Here is a 19,083-nt window from a genome sequence, read left to right as displayed (position 1 = left end):
TCGCATATGCTGCATATGGCCGCTCTTTTATAAATAAATGCGGAAGTTGGGCCCGTGTCCCATTTACGTAAATTAAGCACAGAATGCCTCCTAAGAAAATTGCTAAATTATATAGAATGATTAAAAGAACTTTGGAGTGAATTAATGTGTTTAAATGACAATGTGACATCCCATTTCATGGTATGAACTTTCATTGGATCGATATACAAAAATCAACCAATCAATTAGAAAAGAACAAAAATATAAAAAAACACTTGAATTTGAAAAAAAAAGTTATTTATGAAGAAGTCAATGGAGGAGCTGTAGTCCTCCTCTTTCCCCCTCCTGCTTTGTTTAAGGTAATGAACAATTTTGGCAAGATGTTTTATTGATTTATTTTTAATACTTTGTTTTCACTTATTTATATATTTCATTATATCTATTTTTAACCAGACACTGGTTTAAAAAAAAAAAATCAAAGGATAAATAAGCGTTTGGGTCTGGAACAGATTAATTGCATTTCCAATCATTTGAATGGGAAACATTACCTTGATCTATGAACATTTCAGCTTACAAACGGGCTGACTGAACAAATTAAATTTGTAATTTTAGGTTGCATTGTAGATTACTGCAAATTGCGGATTAAAGTGGTCAAATCTGGAATGGCTCCCTTTTCAATACTATTTCAACCATACTATTTCATTTGAATTTGTCTGCCTCTAACCATCTTATCTGGCTTTAACCAGAAAAAGGAAGAACTCTGAATATGCCTCGAAAATGTAATTGCTGTGGTTGTATACTCACAGGTTTGACACTGGTCATCCTGGTGACCCCAGCACCGTCCGTTACAAGAGCGATGGCAGCGCCTGCCTACATAACACACACACACACACACGCACACGCACACACAAAGGAAAAAAACAGTTTGACTGTTTGTGTCGCTCCTGTAAAACTTCCACATTAACAACACGCTGAAAATCACTATGGGGATGACTAGCCTGGCCATGCGGTTCTGTTGGCAATGTTGGACTCCTCATCTGCCATCATCAAGGCTTGATCGACTGGCGTTAATAACAGAGTATGTATGGGGAAGAGGACGCGTACGTCCTAAACACTGCCTGCCAAGACTCCCCGATTGGGCAACCTCAACTCCCACACGTTCCATTGTCATTTTCGGGCAAACCCACTCGTGTCTTTTGTTCCATTTCCTTACCGTCCTCCTTCATTAGTGACTATCATCCACCGCTCTTCTTTATTTGTTGTCACAAGTGTTGTTATGTTGGCAAGTACACGGCACGTAAGCTCCCTGCAGATTTTAAGACTCAACACCAGTATGCTTAAAACAAAAGGTCATCATGGCTTCTTTGTCGAGTGAACTCAAGTTCAAGTCAACCCGCCGACCTTTTGTTGCATGCTCAAAATTTGGCACTCCAGCTGTGCTTCCAGCTCATCCTGATGGCTTTGATAGAAAATTATAAACTTCTTCCCTTGAAACGAGCAGAGAGGCTCATCCCCCCCCCCAAAAAAATGTGCCATGAGGAGCCACTTCTTGTGACATTGAATGTCCGCCAGACAGAAGAGGGGCCGGTGGACTGGAGGGCCCGCAGACAAGGGGCAGCAGCAGCAGCACCAGCAGAACCTTCACGAGCAGCTGTCAGAATGGCTGAGACTTAAAAAAAGAGCACAGCGACGCAGCGGCGACACGGACGTTCACACGCTGATCTAACGCCATGTGATTTTGCTCCGAGTTGACCGGCAGGCAAGCACAATGACTAAACAGTGACGCGCCTGCAGCGTCTCGACATGTGGATCACCTCCAAAAAAAAAGTCTCATTGTCATCCCCATTTTGCGCCACACTCACATCCCAGATTGCTGTTGTTGGATGGCACCACCAGCAGCTCGGCTTGGGAGTTCTTGATGATGTCACGCCAATGGATGGTGTCCGCATGGCACAGGAATTTGTTCTGGTCAACGTAAACGCCCCCGTTCAGGATCTCTGCAAAGAGAGAAAAGAATTGAGAATTGAGCGCACGCCCATGAATACATAAGAGTAGTATACAATGACAGGAAATCAATAGATCAAGGTTAACCACAATAATCTCGGAGTACCGGCATACGGCGCTCACCAAAGTGCATCTGAGCGTGAAGATAAATGCTATTGACAGAGCAATTCAATACCACACTGATTTCATAAGACCTCCCAAAATAGATTTTTACTATATTTAACAAAAACACACACACAACAGGAAAATATTATTTTCCGACTATTTTATTCATTTCTTTAACCTTTCTTTTCTGGGGGATAAGAAAACATATTGAAAGTAGAAAACTCTCTTGCGTTCACTTTCATGGATGACAGCGGTATTTGCAAAGTTAGACAGAACAAGAATTCATAAAAAAAAAAAAAAAAAAGATGTGAAAGTATCAGTAGTAGAATGAGAAAAAAAAAATCCAAAATCAAACAAACTATCATGTAAAAAAGATATACGATACAGACAAAGTTTGTGCCAAGAAAAAATAGAACAAAATAAAAAGTTCAATGGCATCAGTTTCAGCTCATTGTATTATTTTCCCCAAAAGATGGCACAGCATATTAAAACACTTTTGATTCTTCTTCTTTGACCGTACCAACAATGTTTTGAATGGTAATTAGGTATAAAGAAGACAGAACTGAGATTTTGAGGCTTTGTAACTTGAACATGAAAGTTGCGTTTCAGTCTGAGGATGGACTGAAAAAGCAGAAAAAGGGAAAAGCAATGCTCAACGTATCGACGGCACTGCAGCATTTCTGATAAGTGTGAGCAAATCCCCGCGTCCAGTTGATTCATAATCTCAGTGAGCCTGTTTTGCTGGGTCATGTGTGTAAATAACGGAAGCCTGTTTAAGAGCATTTATTGTGGCCGAATGTGCCTAATGTCAGGTTATCTATTTTTTTCCCCCAAGTCATATTGGTGGGCAATATTGCAATTTGCGTATTCCTACTTTATTTTTTTTTCCCAATTTGGCATGCAAGCACTTAAATAAATAAATCAGAAGTTAGCAGTTATCCAGTGTATTCACGGAATACTTGAACTTATTAAAAGGAACCCAGACTTTAATGACACGTTTGCTCTATATTATTTATTTGCTTGTTACCAACATAACCATGAGATTCATTTCTCAAAAATCATTTCCAGTTGAATAACAATATATAAAAAACACTTGAATCTGAAAAAAAAAGTTATTTATGAAGAAGTCAATGGAGGAGCTGTAGTCCTCCTCTTTCCCCCTCCTGCTTTGTTTAAGGTAATGAACAATTTTGGCAAGATGTTTTTAAGTGTTTTATTGATTTATTTTTAATACTTTGTTTTCACTTATTTCTATATTTTATTATATCTATTTTTAACCAGACACTGGTTTACAAAAACAAATCAAAGGATAAATAAGCTTTTGGGTCTGGAACAGATTAATTGCATTTCCAATCATTTGAATGGGAAACATTACCTTGATCTATGAACATTTCAGGACTGAACCAATTAAATTCGTAATTTTAGGTTGCATTGTAGATTACTGCAAATTGCGGGTTAAAGTGGTCAAATCTGGAATGGCTCCCTTTTCACTTTAGGGGTGCCTTGATAAAAAGATTAAACCATACTATTTCATTTGAATTTGTCTGCCTCTAACCATCCTATCTGGCTTTAACCAGAAAAAGGAAGAACTCTGAATATGCCTCGAAAATGTAATTGTAATTTGGCATGCAAGCACTTAAATAAATAAATCAGAAGTTAGCAGTTATCCAGTTTATACACGGAATACTTGAACTTATTAAAAGGAACCCAGACTTTAATGACACGTTTGCTCTATATTATTTATTTGCTTGTTACCAACATAACCATGAGATTCATTTCTCAAAAATCATTTCCAGTTGAATACATTTTGTAGAAACGTTATTTACCATTGTTATTTACGTTGCAACGCATTCAGTGCGTAGCGACGTAGGCTGGCGGCGGCTCTCCGCCGAGCAATGTAAAACACCGATAAAGAAAGCGAGGTAAGCCCCCGTAGCGTTCCTAAAGAAACAACATGCGATCGGGAGAGTCACCCTCCCCCACGCCGCGCTCCCGTCCAAATAAAGTTTCTACAAAATGTATTCAACTGGAAATGATTTTTGAAAAATGAATCTCATAGTTATGTTAGTAACAACCAAATTAATAATATAGAGCAAACTTGTCATGACAACCCTTGGTTGCTTTTAAAGTAATGCCCCGTTTTTGTAAAATCGGGCACATCTTCATTTTTGTGCCAGTGAAGTCTGATTTAGTGTGTTTGTGATTTTGGTAGACTTAATAGGAGTTCCGGTGTATTGAATTGCACGTGTCCGGCGTTCTAGCAATTCGGTAGCACAAAGTACACTCGATAATTATCTAGCGAAAAGCAGGTCTACATTTTGGCACAGGTGTTGAGTATGGGTGGACCTGATCCAGTCACAGGTAGACAAATTCTGAGCTCCACGGATGTGAATGGTCTCATGTCATCGTTTTACATACATAAATATGACACGATGATCGTAGGATAATGCCTCTAAATCGTTGTATAAATCAATTAATCATTGACATCATAACACATAATTAATGTTAACAAACATGAAAATATTAACAAACAAGATTGTGTGTTTGATCAATCGGAATGTCACACAACAGATCGTGGACCAAACAATTGTCGCTTCTGAATTTCGCTCATCTTTATTCAACAGGGCATCATGAATATCAATTCTGTTACCATTTTTGTTTTCAATGCAGTAGGTAAATAACTGAAAATGGGTAAACCACGAAAAATGTCCTTTTGTTAAATACTGTATCACATTTCATTGCAGTGATTACATCCTTCACTTTAAAAAGTTAATATTTTTCCTTCTCATTGCTTTGAAAGGGTGGCGCCTTGGGTATCTATAAAATGCAAGTTTGCATTTTAAAAGAACAGGATTTCACAAATCAAAGAGTGATTCCTTAGCTTTTGTTGTAATTATGCATTTACCCGCGGCCCCAGTGAGGAAGCGGTACAGAACATCAAATGGATACTCCGTTGAATGGTTTTAGGTATTTTAATTGGAGCAGCATTTAATTCTGAAACATGTAATTAACGTTATGATCCTGCACTGTGTTTGAACGATTTGATATAGAAACAGTTCTTTCTCAACAGGCAAAAAGTGGGCAAAAAAACACAAACTGAAAATATTCAATAAGTGCTCACATCGCTCTTGACCTGCTTTACCTCACAGAGTCCAATGAAGTCCCGGATACAAGCGGCCGAAATGGGTTTCCTCCGCAGGGTAGCCGGGCTCTCCCTTAGAGATAGGGTGAGAAGCTCGGTCATTCGGGAGGGACTCGGCGTCGAGCCGCTACTCCTCCACGTTGGGAGGAACCAGTTGAGGTGGCTGGGGCATCTGGTTCGGATGCCTCCCGGGCGCCTCCCTGGGGAGGTGTTCCGGGCATGTCCTACCGGCGGGAGGCCCCGGGGACGACCCAGGACACGCTGGAGAGACTACGTCTCACGGCTGGCTTGGGAACGCCTTGGGATCCCGTCGGAGGAGCTGGCTGAAGTGGCTGGGGAGAGGGAAGTCTGGGCTTCCCTGCTAAAGCTGCTGCCCCCGCGACCCGACCCCGGATAAGCGGAATTGAAGACGGAACGGAACGGAACGGAACGGAGTCCAACGAAGCGCTATTTTGTACTGAGACTCAATTGGCTCCCTCGCACTCCTTCTGCTGGATAGCAAAACGGATTCTGTCGACGAGCTGTCTTCCTTAATAGATGCCTACACGTGGAGTACGATAATGAATCCTAATCCCTCTTCTTGTAGATTGCAGATTTTGGAGAGCGATGAAATGATGCCTTAGTAATCCCGTCGCGAGCGGTGACCCGTATGAGATGGAGAAACAGCATCAGTGTCCTTCTCAGACTGTTGTTTAGCCGAGTTTAGGGATTTAGATGCAATCACCTCTCATACTCTTCTCCTCGAATATGAAATACTGCCAGATTCTATCTACACACACACACACACATGCACACGCGCGCACACACACGTAATGTCCCGATGAATACAATTTCATATGAAACCTAACAATGTGCTTTAGATTAGGGGTGGATTAGTTGACGGGTATTATCTCCCTTGGCTGATTATTAACAACCAAGAGAGTCGGGTGCACGACACACTCACAGGAAGCTAATCATCAGCATCCGACATGATGATTAAAGAAGCGGGTCCGAGTGAAGGCACGGACATCTATTCAAAGCCCTCTTAGAGGTGACATGTCGCTCTGTCTGCCCGCTGAACGGCCCGCAGCCGTGGCCTTGTGTAATCATGTTCCCGTCAAAATGGACAATTTATCAAGGGGAGTTTTACATTCGTGGAGGGGGAAAAAAAACAAAAAAACATGCGCTGGTTCAGCTGTTTGTTAATCAGGACCGCACAGTTGGCATGCAGCAATGGTGGTTACATTCAGCATGAAATAAGCAGCTGAGCATATTGTAAGTAGGACTAAAGTAAATAACATACCATAAGATCCTGTGAATAACACACACCCGTGTATAATACTTGACAAAAAAATAAAAAAATAAATCACACTTAAAAGCATTTTTTTCCCCTTGTACTTGTGTATAATTTGGTACCCCAATTTGCTGGTATCCTTTATTATCAGAGTGAATAATAGGAATTGATACGATTCAAATCATACCAATAAAGTGTGGATGCTTTTAAATCCAGGTTAACAATTATGCAATTTTTCCATACCTGTCACAGTTTTGAAAATATTTTTCTTGCGCTCTACGCTCTTTTCTTTTTAGTACAGTAATTTCTGGACTATAAGCCGCTACTCTTTTTCCACTTGCATTCGACCCTGCGGCTAATACAAAGGTGCGGCTTATCCATCAGATTACAAGGCGGCGAATAATAAAGGAAGCGCAACAGCGTCAGGCAGAGCAAATCAAACCAAGTGAGCCCAAATACAGTAGAAGAGAAAGAACGAGAGCGAGACAATTTGCGCCCTCATTATGGAAAAGAAAGTAGCGGGAACCCGGTGCGGCAACATTAAAAACACCTGCGGCTTATAGTCGGGTGCGGCTTATATGTGGAACAAACTCGAGTATTCCCCAAATTTAGCTAGCACGGCTTATAGTCGGGTGCGCCTTGTAGTCCAGAAATTACTGTAAGTTATTTTTTATTTCCTGATTTTGCTTTCAAATGTCTTTAACTCGGTATCTGTCTTTAAATGTTTTAATTTTAATTACAGCATGTGAAGCATATTCTTTTATTTTGTGTATGAAATGCACTATAAATCAGTGATTCCTTTTTTCCCCCCAACCGCTTGGTACTGCCAAGAAACTGGTGAGCGTCTAAACAACGTGAAAATATTTAGTTTCTTATTACTAGTGACGTGCGGTTAGGGCAGGCAAGGTAGGCACTGCCTGCCCAGGCTGGAATGGAAGTTGAAATCATTTGGCTTTTTCTATTTATTTTAATTATTTCTTTCATTTCAGAAAGCCTACACTACTTACAGGTTTTAAAGTGACAACATTTGGTGATTTTTATACCTCAATTAAAATACTTCGTCTGGCCTGCAGGCGTAGCAATGTGTGTTGGCGCAAGCGTAGTCAGTTTCCCAGTAGAAAAGCCCTTCACGCAAATGGGCAGGTCGCTGCACAGCCTTTTTACGTCGCTGTGAATTCAAAACACACTTTGGTGCACAGTACGGCGGTAAGATGATGCCACTCTGGAGAATATAAAACTATTTTTACGCCTTTCTTTTGAGGGAAAAACGGCATATTCTCAAGGATGGGAGACCAACACCTTAGCTACCGGATCTTCAGCAAAGTAAGGGACAAAGAATTATTCGTACTTTTCACAAAGAATGGTGCAAAAAGAAAGATTGGCTTTGTGGATGTGCTTGGATTAACTGGCTGTTTCACTTTACATGGTGTTTAGCATTGCTATTGCTAGTTAGTTGCTAGCAAGGAATCGGGCTGTTTTACAGGGAGATATCCACTTTATTACATTCTTTCTGGGCGGGTTCGAAATTGTCCGTTTTTCGTTGTGCGGCAAGTGGGAGGCGGAGTGCACTGCAACGTTTATCGTGGCTGGCAGACCGCGCACTGGCTGTGACGGTGATCCAGAACTTTAGCTGAGTGGCAAATGTGGAGCTGCCGCACCAGAGGCAATGGATACGAACCCCACTCGAAGTGCGGAGGAAAAAATGTAAGACTTCAAAATAGAGTTTTTTTTTTTTTTTTACCCATACAGAGGAGTATTATGTTAAAATAGTTTGAATGTATGACATCTTTTATCTGAGTATCAAGTATCTCGAGGTCAGGCTGAGTGTCCTCTTTTTTTGGCAAATGAAAATATGGTCACCCGTTGTGTAATACCCGCCCCCGTCGATTTGGGATCACTTTTTTATGCCAAGAAAAAAAAAAAGTGTTATTCATGGGAGTTTACCTAACACATTTTGTTTTCGGTTTGTCTCTGCTTACTGTAATTCCAACAATAACACTGATTTGAAAGAAATCCTTTTTAAAAATCGTTAAGGCAGTCAAACTGAAAAAATATAAAAAGGAAAAGATCACCTGGTGGCTCCTGATGACTGCTAAAAAAGAAAAGAAAAAAATGTCTTATTCTAGCATTGTGTAATTCATTCTTGCTTTGCATTAATTTGACTTAAAAAAATAAATAAATCATAGCACAGCACCAAATAAAAAAGTGAACACGTTAGTTATATAGTGAAAGAGCATTTAATTGTTCTGCCTCTTATTAGACGGCTCTAGCATACTATATAGAACTGAACCAAGACAAATGATTTGTTGTAAATCAATAAACGTTTTCGGACTAATGAAATAAAATGAGATTATTTCCCAAGGCACAGTGGTTGGGAATCACAGACTTACAGTCCAGTAACCCTTTCACCCGCCCCCACCGCCATCCTCCCTCGCAACCTCCCACCACTTCCGATGCCCGCCTGCCAAGCTTGGATCTTGTCATCAGGCTGGGAGATCTGCACCCAGCCACCCGCTTCCTGCGATGTCCCTCGCTCTCATTTCCACCCCAACCCATCGTCATCCGCACTCTTGTGATTCACAAGACGGCCGTAAAAGCGAGATGGGGAGGAGGAAGCAGAGGGGGTGAGCACAGGAAGGGAACACTGATATGAGAAGAAGTAAAAAAAGGTGAGGGAAGGCCTTATTGCTCAAGCTCTGAAAATCGATTCTGATAAGGAATTGTGTGTAAAGTAATAAACCTTAACCGCGCGGAATTTTACGAGTACTATTTTGTGATGGCGAGGTCAGACGGTTAGTTCAAAGAAGGTCTGTGAGTTGCAGCTCAGCTTTTTGCAGGTAAACAGTGGAAAGCAAACCGATGGGAACTGTTCATGTGAGCCAGTTGTTGCTGTGAGTCAACTTTTCATGTTTGGGCTCTCAAAGACGTATTGGATAAAACATCAAGGGGTGCTTCAACATGTCCAGTTCACTTTCTCAGGTCCAAATCGTTTGGTGTCTCCGCGGTTCCATTCGCGTCCACACAAAGTCTACCGAAAAGCATCACATCAAACTACGTGACGTCTTTATTGGTTATAAGCAGGGGTGCCATGTGGAGGAAAGAAAACAAAAAAACAAAACAAAACTCGTGGCCCTACAATGTCAGTGCTGCAAATTGAACATCATATTTTCTAGGGCCCATAATAGTCATGAGAATCATTTTTCACCCTTTTACAGCGCGCTTAGTCACAAGAATGTAAACAGCAAGAATATTTTGCCATACGCTACTGATGATCAAATGCTAAGCGATGTAGCACAAATACGAAATGGAACAAATATGGTTTTTGTTGATAAATAATAATACGGACAATCTAATAGGCTACAAAATTGAGCACATTATCCTCAAATTTTAAAATCACAAAAAAGAGCAATAAGAATGGTAATTCAAAACATCCTCAAACAAAGACATGTACATTCAATTTCCAATCTAATCTGTTAACATGTCACCTGTAGTAAAATCACCATATTTTTGAGCATTATCAACCTCACCTCGCTTCATCCCGTTAGCTTCAAATGCTATCGCTAATGTTGTGCAACTGTGCAGTAGTATGGTTGCTGTATTTTCACCTCTTTGACTAAACTGCACCAAAGGGGCAACAAACTAGCATTTGCTTAAAACAGTAGTGCGGCGTTGCCAACTTATCGATTTCTCAGCTCTTGTGCAGTTTATTCACCCACTTTTCTGACCCCTCTCGCATCTACTTATCAAAAATGAAATATAATATGAAATGATAAAAATCAACACATCTGAAATGACGACAATACAGAACAATACTGCAAATAGAAGAAAAAAATGGAGGCTTCGTCTGTCCTTCCTTCCTTTTCTCGGTCTCTCCTTTGGTCTCTTGAGGCCTCTCTGATTTGATGTTTTTTGGATTTGTTGGGGTCTGGATGTTTCTTGGGCTGGGGAGGAGTTCTGGTGGGGGGTGTCTGGTCGGTGCTGGATTTCACCTTCCTTGGTTTTCTTTGGTCCTTCCTCGGGTCTCCTGGTGTTCGGTTTAGGTGAACGGTATGAGATTTTTTCTAATAGGTTTTCTGGTGAGCTAACAAATACACGCATGCACGCACGCACGCACGCACGCACATACACATTCTCACCCACACACACACACAAAAAAAAAAAAAAAAAATAAAATAAAAAAAAAAATATATATATATATATATATATATATAAAAAAAACAAAAAAGAGCAATGATGATGACATTTCCGAATGAACAATACTGAGCTCTTAAAAATAAATAAATAAATAAATGGAGCTAGCGAATCACGACGAGGTGGAGTTTTACTGCATAAAACAATATATATTTTTTTCTACGTGGGTAAAAAGTACAAGAGGAAATGTAGCAACGCCATTTTAGAATATAGTTTTAGAATAGAATATTAAGGAAGTAGTAATGACCTCCTCCAGCAAACTCTGTTCTATAGCCAATTATGCTCATTTTACGCTCATTCAGTGGAGCAAAGAGCCGCTATTCTGAAGTCGTTTATGGACGTATGATTGAGCCGGCAGCAGCCAGAAACCACGATGCTCTGCAGGGAGCTCGCTGATGAGCTTTCATCAGTGCTGCTAGCCACTTGTCCCACATATCTTCCCTCGGCCTAATTATGCTGATGAATAAAGCCGTGATAGCGATCCGTCCTCGGCTGATGAGTCCACGTTTTTTTTAGGGCTTGCTGGCATTGTCTTGTCGGGAGTGACACACAGATGAACATCTGAGGATGAGGCGGAGAACAGAGAAGTGGAGTTGATCATCTTCTTCTTCTTCTTCTTCTTTTTTTTTCTTGGAAAACAAGCCAGGTACAGTATAGCTAGCCGTCAAGACTGCAGGACTGCAGGACTGCATCTCATGCGAACCTCTGCAAAAACAAAATTCCCATCTTTCCATTTCACAGCTAAGGCTCATTAGTGAGTGTTTGGTTCAATGCCGAAGACAAAGCAGTACATTTGTAGGCATCACTGAAGAGTTAAGCAAATTTACTACTTGCGTAACTACCACTTAATCATGCCACAAGTGCTTTCTCGCATTCTCCCAGGAAAACACCTTGTAAGCTTTGTATGAAAAAAGAAGAAAAAATAAACCCCATTTCTTTTCCCTTAAAAGTCCCTTTGTGCTTGTAAAAACGTCCGTCTGTGAGCTCGTGAAGTGTTTGTGTTAAAAAAAACAAAAAAACATTTGTGGTCATTTACAATTTACGCTGTCTGACAGAAAGCTCTGAGCGAACGATTGCATGCAAATCTAGAGGGCAGCCAAACAAATTGCATTCATTTAAAGAGGCAGCGACTTCTTTGCGGAATAGCAGACACCACCTGAAATGGCAAAAGATCCCAAGCAAATAATGACTCAATGAAGTGGGAGAGCGGAATTTTCATTGAGGCAGAATATAATCCATCCAATAGCGGAGTCGTTCAACAGAAACGGATCACACTTCGCCTTGCTACGGGGCCAGCTGGCATTCGTCCATCCGTAGCTCAGGGCCAGTGGCGGGCCGAGGGTCCGCCACTGGACTGATCACCAGTCAACAGCTGGTATCCATCTTTCAGGTTTTCACTTTGAACCTTGCACACGTGGTGCATAACACAGCATTGGGGGCCGTCTCTGCTTTAAAAGTCTTTTTTCATCCTCCCCTCGGAATGATCACTGTGTCGGTTTTTACTCCAGATGGGAAGGAAAACAAATATATTCAAGTGCAAATGTTTGGAATTGCAAATAAATGGGGTGTATAACCAGACAACGTAATTGCAATACATCTAATTAGTTGGATGTCGAGTGCAAAGATTTCAAGACCAGGCTTTTCCCCAGCTTTTGTTTTTTTGTGTTTTTTGCCTGCTGGTCCCTCCCAGGCTTTCTTGTACCCCCACCAGGCTAACTGGCAAAGTGGTCGTCTCCCAACCAGGGGGTTGGAGGTTCGATCTTCAACCCTTGTGAACATATCAACGTGCCCTTGAGCAAGACGCTGCATCCTAATTTGCCCCCAGTGGTCCTGGCAGCGCCCTGCGTGGCAACAGCCAACCACTGGTTGTATGAATGTGTGTATGTGAATGTATGAATGTTAGGTTTTGCAAAGCGCTTTGGACACCATATGGTCACAGCGCTATATAAAAAGCACCATTTTTATTTCGGGGGTGTCGGCCGCCCTCCGGTGCCCCCATCTCCCCCTTCTGCCCCCGGTGTTCCGTCCCTCCACACGGCGGGGGGTGGGGTGGGCGCGGCTGCCCTCTCCGCTCCGCTGTCCGGCCCCTCTTCGGCGCCGGTGCCTGGGTGCGGGTGGTCCCCGGGGGCTGGGGGTCGGGGTTGGGGGGCTGCCGGTTGGTCGGGGTGGGGTCGGGGCGGCTTTGTTGGGGGGGGGGGGTTGCGGGTGGGGGGGTGCTGGGGGGGGTGTCTGGGGGATTGGGGACCTGGGGGCGGCTGGGGCTGGGTTGGGGTGGGTGGCGGGGGTGGATGTGGGGCAGGGGGTCGTGGGGGGTGTGGGGGTTGGGGGCCGGTGGGGTGCCTGGTGGGCCTGCAGTGCCCCGTCCTGCTGCGCTGGGTCGGGGGCGCGGGCCGTGTTGGGGCGGGGGGCGCTCCTGCTCCTGGGTTTGCTCTCCGGCCGGTGGCCCTGGCGGGGCCCGGGGGTCGTCCTTTGGCGCTGCCGCGGCCTGGGGGGCCCTGAGGTGTTGCGCTTGCTCTGTTCCGGCGGGGGTCGACGGCTCCCCTCTTTGGTGGAGATTTTCATGCATGCCAGATCCACCACACCAGCAACTACCGAAACTCAGACACAATCTGTTTCCTCCTCAGGTCATTGAATCGATGGAGGCTGGCTGGTGTCTGCGGATCTCACGCGGCTTCGTCTGTCCTTCCTTCCTTTTCTCGGTCTCTCCTTTGGTCTCTTGAGGCCTCCCTGATTTTATGTTTTTTGGATTTGTTGGGGTCTGGATGTTTCTTGGGTTGGGGAGGAGTTCTGGTGGGGGGTGTCTGGTCGGTGCTGGATTTCACCTTCCTTGGTTTTCTTCGGTCCTTCCTCGGGTCTCCTGGTGTTCGGTTTAGGTGAACGGTATGAGATTTTTTCTAATAGGTTTTCTGGTGAGCTAACAAATACACTCATGCACGCACGCACGCACGCACGCACGCACGCACGCACGCACATACACATACTCACCCACCCACACACACACACACACACACACACACAAAAAAATAAAAAATAATAAAAAAATAAAAAAATAAAAAAGAGCAATGATGATGACATTTCCGAATGAACAATACTGAGCTCTTAAAGAAAAAAAAAAAATATATATATATATATATACATAAAAAGCACCATTAAAGCGCTATACAAAGACCATTTACCAAGATGTGAATGGCACTAGATCTCACTATACTGTGGAGATGTACCTATTAAGGTGTCCACTTATATCGGCTGAGCTTTAAATAGCTGATTTCTATCACGTGCATATAAGCAATAGACAACTATTACAGGAAAGAGTGCAAGTGCAGACCAAGCGGTGCGTCTCTGAGGGAAGCGACGTGTGGAACTGTGAGAAACACTCCACTGCGTGACGCCTCCGAGCATGTTTGCTCAGACGAACACCGTTTCGGAAAAGACAGCAGATGATGTGAAAATGACTTCTCTGATCTTATGAATCACAGTTTCGACAGCGGACCGCGCAAAAGCCGCCGGTAGACAATGCAAAAAAAAACGCCAATAAATGTGACGAACCAGCAAAACGGGCCAAGAGCAGACCCGGGACCCAAATGAACTGTCATACTCCTGCAGCGACACATTTTCAACTGTGTGTGGTATATTTTTTTTATAAATGTCACCATCTTTGCAAGAAGAGAGTGGAGAAAAAACGTATCTGATCTTCGCAGAGAGAAGGTGAGTCTCTGGAGTCCCATTTTCCCACTTCGCCATTATTAGCTCTGCCATCCAAAGAGATATTGTGCTCGGTGACAAATGGGAGCGGAGCTGCGAGGCACAGACAGAGCGGGGGTGGTCCCTTTCACCATACCCTTTTCCGCACCCCCCCCTCCCCCTCCCTAATCCACCAATCCACAGCGCCACTGCTACCTCCCTGATAATTTTGTTTTAAAGCCCCTGATTAAATTTTGTAGTCTCCAATGAGATTGTTTTTGCCATGAATCCTTATGAAAAATGCTTTTGTGCACTGCGGAGGCCGTGTAGGAGGCAGGAGACGACACTTTTTTTGTACACGCCAAGCCTTCAACGGACGCTAAATTCTTGCCATCACTCTCGCCGCTCTCCTCCGCCCACTTTTGCTGCGCCTTCTCCTACCACTCCTGAAAGCACACTGAGACATAAACACTCCCAAATTTTTTGGGGGCCTTCGTGTTCTCTTCGGCATAAACACCCCCACGAGGAAAAAGGCAAAAGTGTCAAAGTATTATATTTGGAGACGATGACAAATTCATCCATTCATTTTCTACATTGCTTATCCTCACGAGGGTTGCAGGTAAGTTGGAGCTTATCCAAAGTGACTTTCGGTGAGAGGCGGGGTACACCCTGGACTGGTTGTCAGTCAATTACAAAGCCTGTAGATAAAGATCCCTTCACACTCATATTAGAAATTTAGAGTTGACCCAAGAAGCATGTTTTTTGGATGGTGGGAGGAAGCTCGAGCACCAGGAAGCATCCATCCATCCATCCATTTTCTGTACCGCTTGTCCTCACAAGGGTCGCGGGGGTTGCTGGAGCCTATCCCAGCTGGCTTCGGGCAGTAGGCGGGGTACACCCTGAACTGGTTGCCAGCCAATCAGAGACAAACAACCATACTCACAATCGCACCTGTGGACAATTTGGAGTGTCCAATTCACCTGCCATGCATGTTTTTGGAATGTGGGAGGAAACCGGAGTACCCGGAGAAAAGCCACGCAAGCACGGGGAGAACATGCAAACTCCAACCAGGAAGGCCGAAGCCCGGACTTGATCTCACAACCTTTGCACTGGGAGGCGGACGTGCTAACCAGTCAGCCACCGTGCCGCCCATCAGGAAGCAAGCACAGAAAAACATGCACATTTTTTTACAGGAAGGCCTCAGCCCAGATTTCAACCGTGACAATTTTAACTGGAGGTGATGCAGACGTTGGTGGGACGGGCTTGCAGTCAAATAAGCAGTCTTTTCTCTCCACTCGTCTGCATCTAAATCAAGTCACGGCCCTCCAACCAACACGAGCCCAAAAAAAAGCCGAGCCAAAGAACGTGCAAGCAGCTGAATGCTAATCATGCTAATGAGAAAAGATGGTTGACCAATGCCTTGTCACTGCGGGGATTTGAGGAGACGTCACCACACCAGAAGGATTTTGTAAGCATAGTCGCCTAGAACGCTTAAAGGGGTTAAAGGTCAGGTTCTTTTATAAATGGACTATATGCCACGGAGGAGGCGGGACTTCCGCCTTCCGGGTTTTCACCCATCAACTTAGTTTCCGTTTCCGGTTTGTGCGGGCCGCATCCCAGTTCGCGCTCTTCCGCCTTTGTGCCCCTCGATTGCGCGTTCCTGTCGACGGGTGCGAGGCTGTGAGTGCGTCGTGTCTGTCTCAGTGTCTGAAGCGTTTCAGATAGCCGAGTCGCCCTCCCGCCGATGAGTGGGAGCGCACGGTTGGGGGGGGGCGCAGGGGTTCGAGCGTTGGAACGCGGCCAGCAGTGGCCCGGAAACGGCGATGGTGTGTAAAACCCGGAAGTCGGAAGTCCGTGGCATCTACCCCATTGTATTGCAAATAGTGGAACCCGGCTCAGTTGTCAGAGTACTTTAATATTTGCTGTACTGAAAAAACCATAAAGTTGAGTTGAGTACTGTTTATCCGCGTTGTCGCTTGCTCTTGCCCCGTGCGCTGATTCGCTAGCGAACAGCCAATCACGGTGATCAAATGCCCCCGACGCCGATTCAACATGTCGAATTTGCTGAAAACGTCCCCACGATGACGTATTCCAACTTGACCCGACTTCTCAACAGTCGTTTATACACTGATCAGACGGCGCACGCCGTCGGCCCAGCGCTGTCCGACTTCCGACGTCGGATTGGCGTGATTAAGAAATGGTTTAATTAACTATGTCGTAATCAGACAACGAACAGGGTGCTTCATTTTTCTTCTTGCTTGATGAAAGTCAGAGATCCCAAATACTGGACTGCAATAATGAATACTGGTTAATATTAACAGAGACTGAAGCCAAAACGTGGGCATGCCTGCTGTAAACATTTTTTTTACGGCTCGTGGCGGCAAACACTATCATGTGACCTAAATGAATCATTTTCATCTTGTGTGTATGGACCCAAAAAGTGGGCCACGGACTCGTTCTGCGTAGGTTCCAGACAGGTTATCAAAAAAGACATCAAATATTAAATGTGCATGTGAGATTGGACAACAAGCAATTTTCAGAATGTGCAGCAATGTGGGGCCTTCACAGCAAAAGGGTTCAACAAAAAGTCCTCAGAGGTGCTCAAATGCAAATGAAAGGGAAAATTGAAACTAAAGCACGCGGGGGAAAAAAAAAAGGCAAGGAATTGTGCACTGACACATTAGCATGAATTGCATGTCAATGCTGCCAGCGTGCCTTCGATTCACTGTGGGGCGGAGAAATGGCAGGCAACGGCGGGTTGGAGATCATTTTGGCTAATTTGGCTACATTTCCTGCAGGTGACAGCTTGTGAAGAGGAGCGAGGCGTACTCGGCTTTACATAACGATGAAGCGCTTGTTATTCATGTGGGTTTTTTTTTTTTTTTTTGTAAGGAAAAAATTTGGTGGTTCGACTCTGTGAAAAGGTCCAAGAAAAAAAAAGAAAACATTTAACAAGCAAACTGAGGCTTTTGGTTGCCTTTGCAAACAGCCGCGTTTTCTGTGGGAGCAAAGCAACGTTTGAAGCGATGAGATATGTCTTAACGATCAGCTTCTTAATGATGACACACGATCCATTATTAATGCCTTCCAGCTCTCTATTCTCTCACTCATTAAATGCACAAGCAGCTATTGGTATTGGCCTTCTTTCCACTTTGTAAATAAATAATGCAACACTGTTTTTGAGGGATTTTGCAAAAAAAAGATCAAAAGTAAAACATTGCTGTTGCCATGAAGGATGTGTTCAATCATTTATTATACAGCGTTCTGGCGGCCGCGGCTCGGGGGTGGAGGGACGGTCGTTAAGTAACCAGAAGGTCAGCTGTTCGATCCGCGCTCTCCCCAAGTCATGTGCCGTTGTGCCCTTGGGCAAGGCGCTTCACACACATTGCCTCCAGTGCTACTCACACTGGTGTACGGAAGGTGCGAATGTATAATTTGGAATTCTGTAATTATTTACCGGCGGCACGGTGGCTGACTGGTTAGCACGTCCGCCTCCCAGTGCAAAGGTTGTGAGATCAAGTCCGGGCTTCGGCCTTCCTGGGTGGAGTTTGCATGTTCTCCCCGTGCTTGCGTGGCTTTTCTCCGGGTACTCCGGTTTCCTCCCACATTCCAAAAACATGCATGGCAGGTGAATTGGACACTCCAAATTGTCCATAGGTGTGATTGTGAGTATGGTTGTTCGTCTCTGTGTGCCCTGCGATTGGCTGGCAACCAGTTCAGGGTGTATCCCGCCTCCTGCCCGAAGCCAGCTGGGATAGGCTCCAGCAACCCCGCGACCCTTGTGAGGACAAGCGGTACAGAAAATGGATGGATGGATGGATGTAATTATGTACTTGACGGGTGAACATATTGTATACTCCAGAAACCCTTACATGCACGCAATTCAAGTATAAACGAACCTCAAAAGTAATTGCAGGACGCATTACATTTCTGAATTCAGGGTGGGATAAAACTGCAGTGAAGTTGTTGTGTGTTGTAAATGCTGAATATATTGTGGAGTCAACATACCTGCCGAGAGGCAGCGAAACAAATGACAAACACATTCCAGCTCGTCAAATGCGCATGGCAGCGAGAATAATCTGCCTGCCGAATAGTTAGCCGATACAAAAGGTTGAAATGGTATGTGGGGGCTGAAGATGAGACGTCAAAGAAAGTTTAACGTGGCTCTGATCCAGACTGTGCATTTGGCTGTATTTAATTTTTTTTAAATCGATTTCATTTGGTAAGAGGCCTATTGACCTTTTGCACGTGTCGTCACAGCCCTCGTGGGAAACGCCCCCCTACGCAGAGGACGTCAAAAAGAGCCGCTTGCCTTTATTGTAGCCATTGAATCTCGCACAGCGTAAAAGTCCTTTATCTCATCGATTATCTTATAAAATGGTCCCATCTTGCTGTGCGGTCGGTTGTACAGACAGACAAAAGGAGTAAACCAAATTTTTGCCTTTGCATTACGAGGTTTATTGTCCCCCCCCCGGTGTGAGCGTAGCATCTCGTCCCAGAAACTCAGCCAGCGACAAGCTTTTTAAATCAGCCCCGGTGCAAGAAGAAGAGACGGCATTGACGAAATAATGATATCGGACGTGCGCTGTGAATTCCGGCAAAGTCGGCGATTGTGATTAACTTGGTAAAACCAGCATGCAAACACAGAAGGTAAGGGCTGTTGTCAAACTAGCGATCTCCAACTAAAGTAAATATCGCGTTCTATGAG

General features: G+C 44.1%; 1 protein-coding gene across 4 annotated transcripts in view; it reads right to left on the bottom strand.

The window, feature by feature from the left end:
* LOC147180124 (receptor tyrosine-protein kinase erbB-4-like) overlaps positions 1 to 19,083 on the bottom strand; it is a 327,725-nt gene that overhangs the window by 66,468 nt on the left and 242,174 nt on the right. For all 4 annotated transcript variants that reach the window (XM_086068131.1, XM_086068133.1, XM_086068132.1 and 1 more), the window contains exons 4-5: positions 1,842 to 1,976; positions 784 to 849 (exon numbers count right to left, since the gene is read on the bottom strand). In XM_086068131.1, coding sequence (XP_085924257.1) covers positions 784 to 849; positions 1,842 to 1,976 — 201 coding nt within the window. The remainder of the gene's footprint in view (positions 1 to 783; positions 850 to 1,841; positions 1,977 to 19,083) is intronic.

The sequence above is a fragment of the Leptonotus elevatus genome, chromosome 2 (assembly GCF_054856555.1).
Source record: "Leptonotus elevatus isolate MCC_2025b chromosome 2, RoL_Lele_1.0, whole genome shotgun sequence".
Classification (NCBI taxonomy): Eukaryota; Metazoa; Chordata; class Actinopteri; order Syngnathiformes; family Syngnathidae; genus Leptonotus; species Leptonotus elevatus.
Note: the sequence above shows the minus strand (reverse complement) of the source record. Positions and strands in the feature narration are given on the sequence as shown.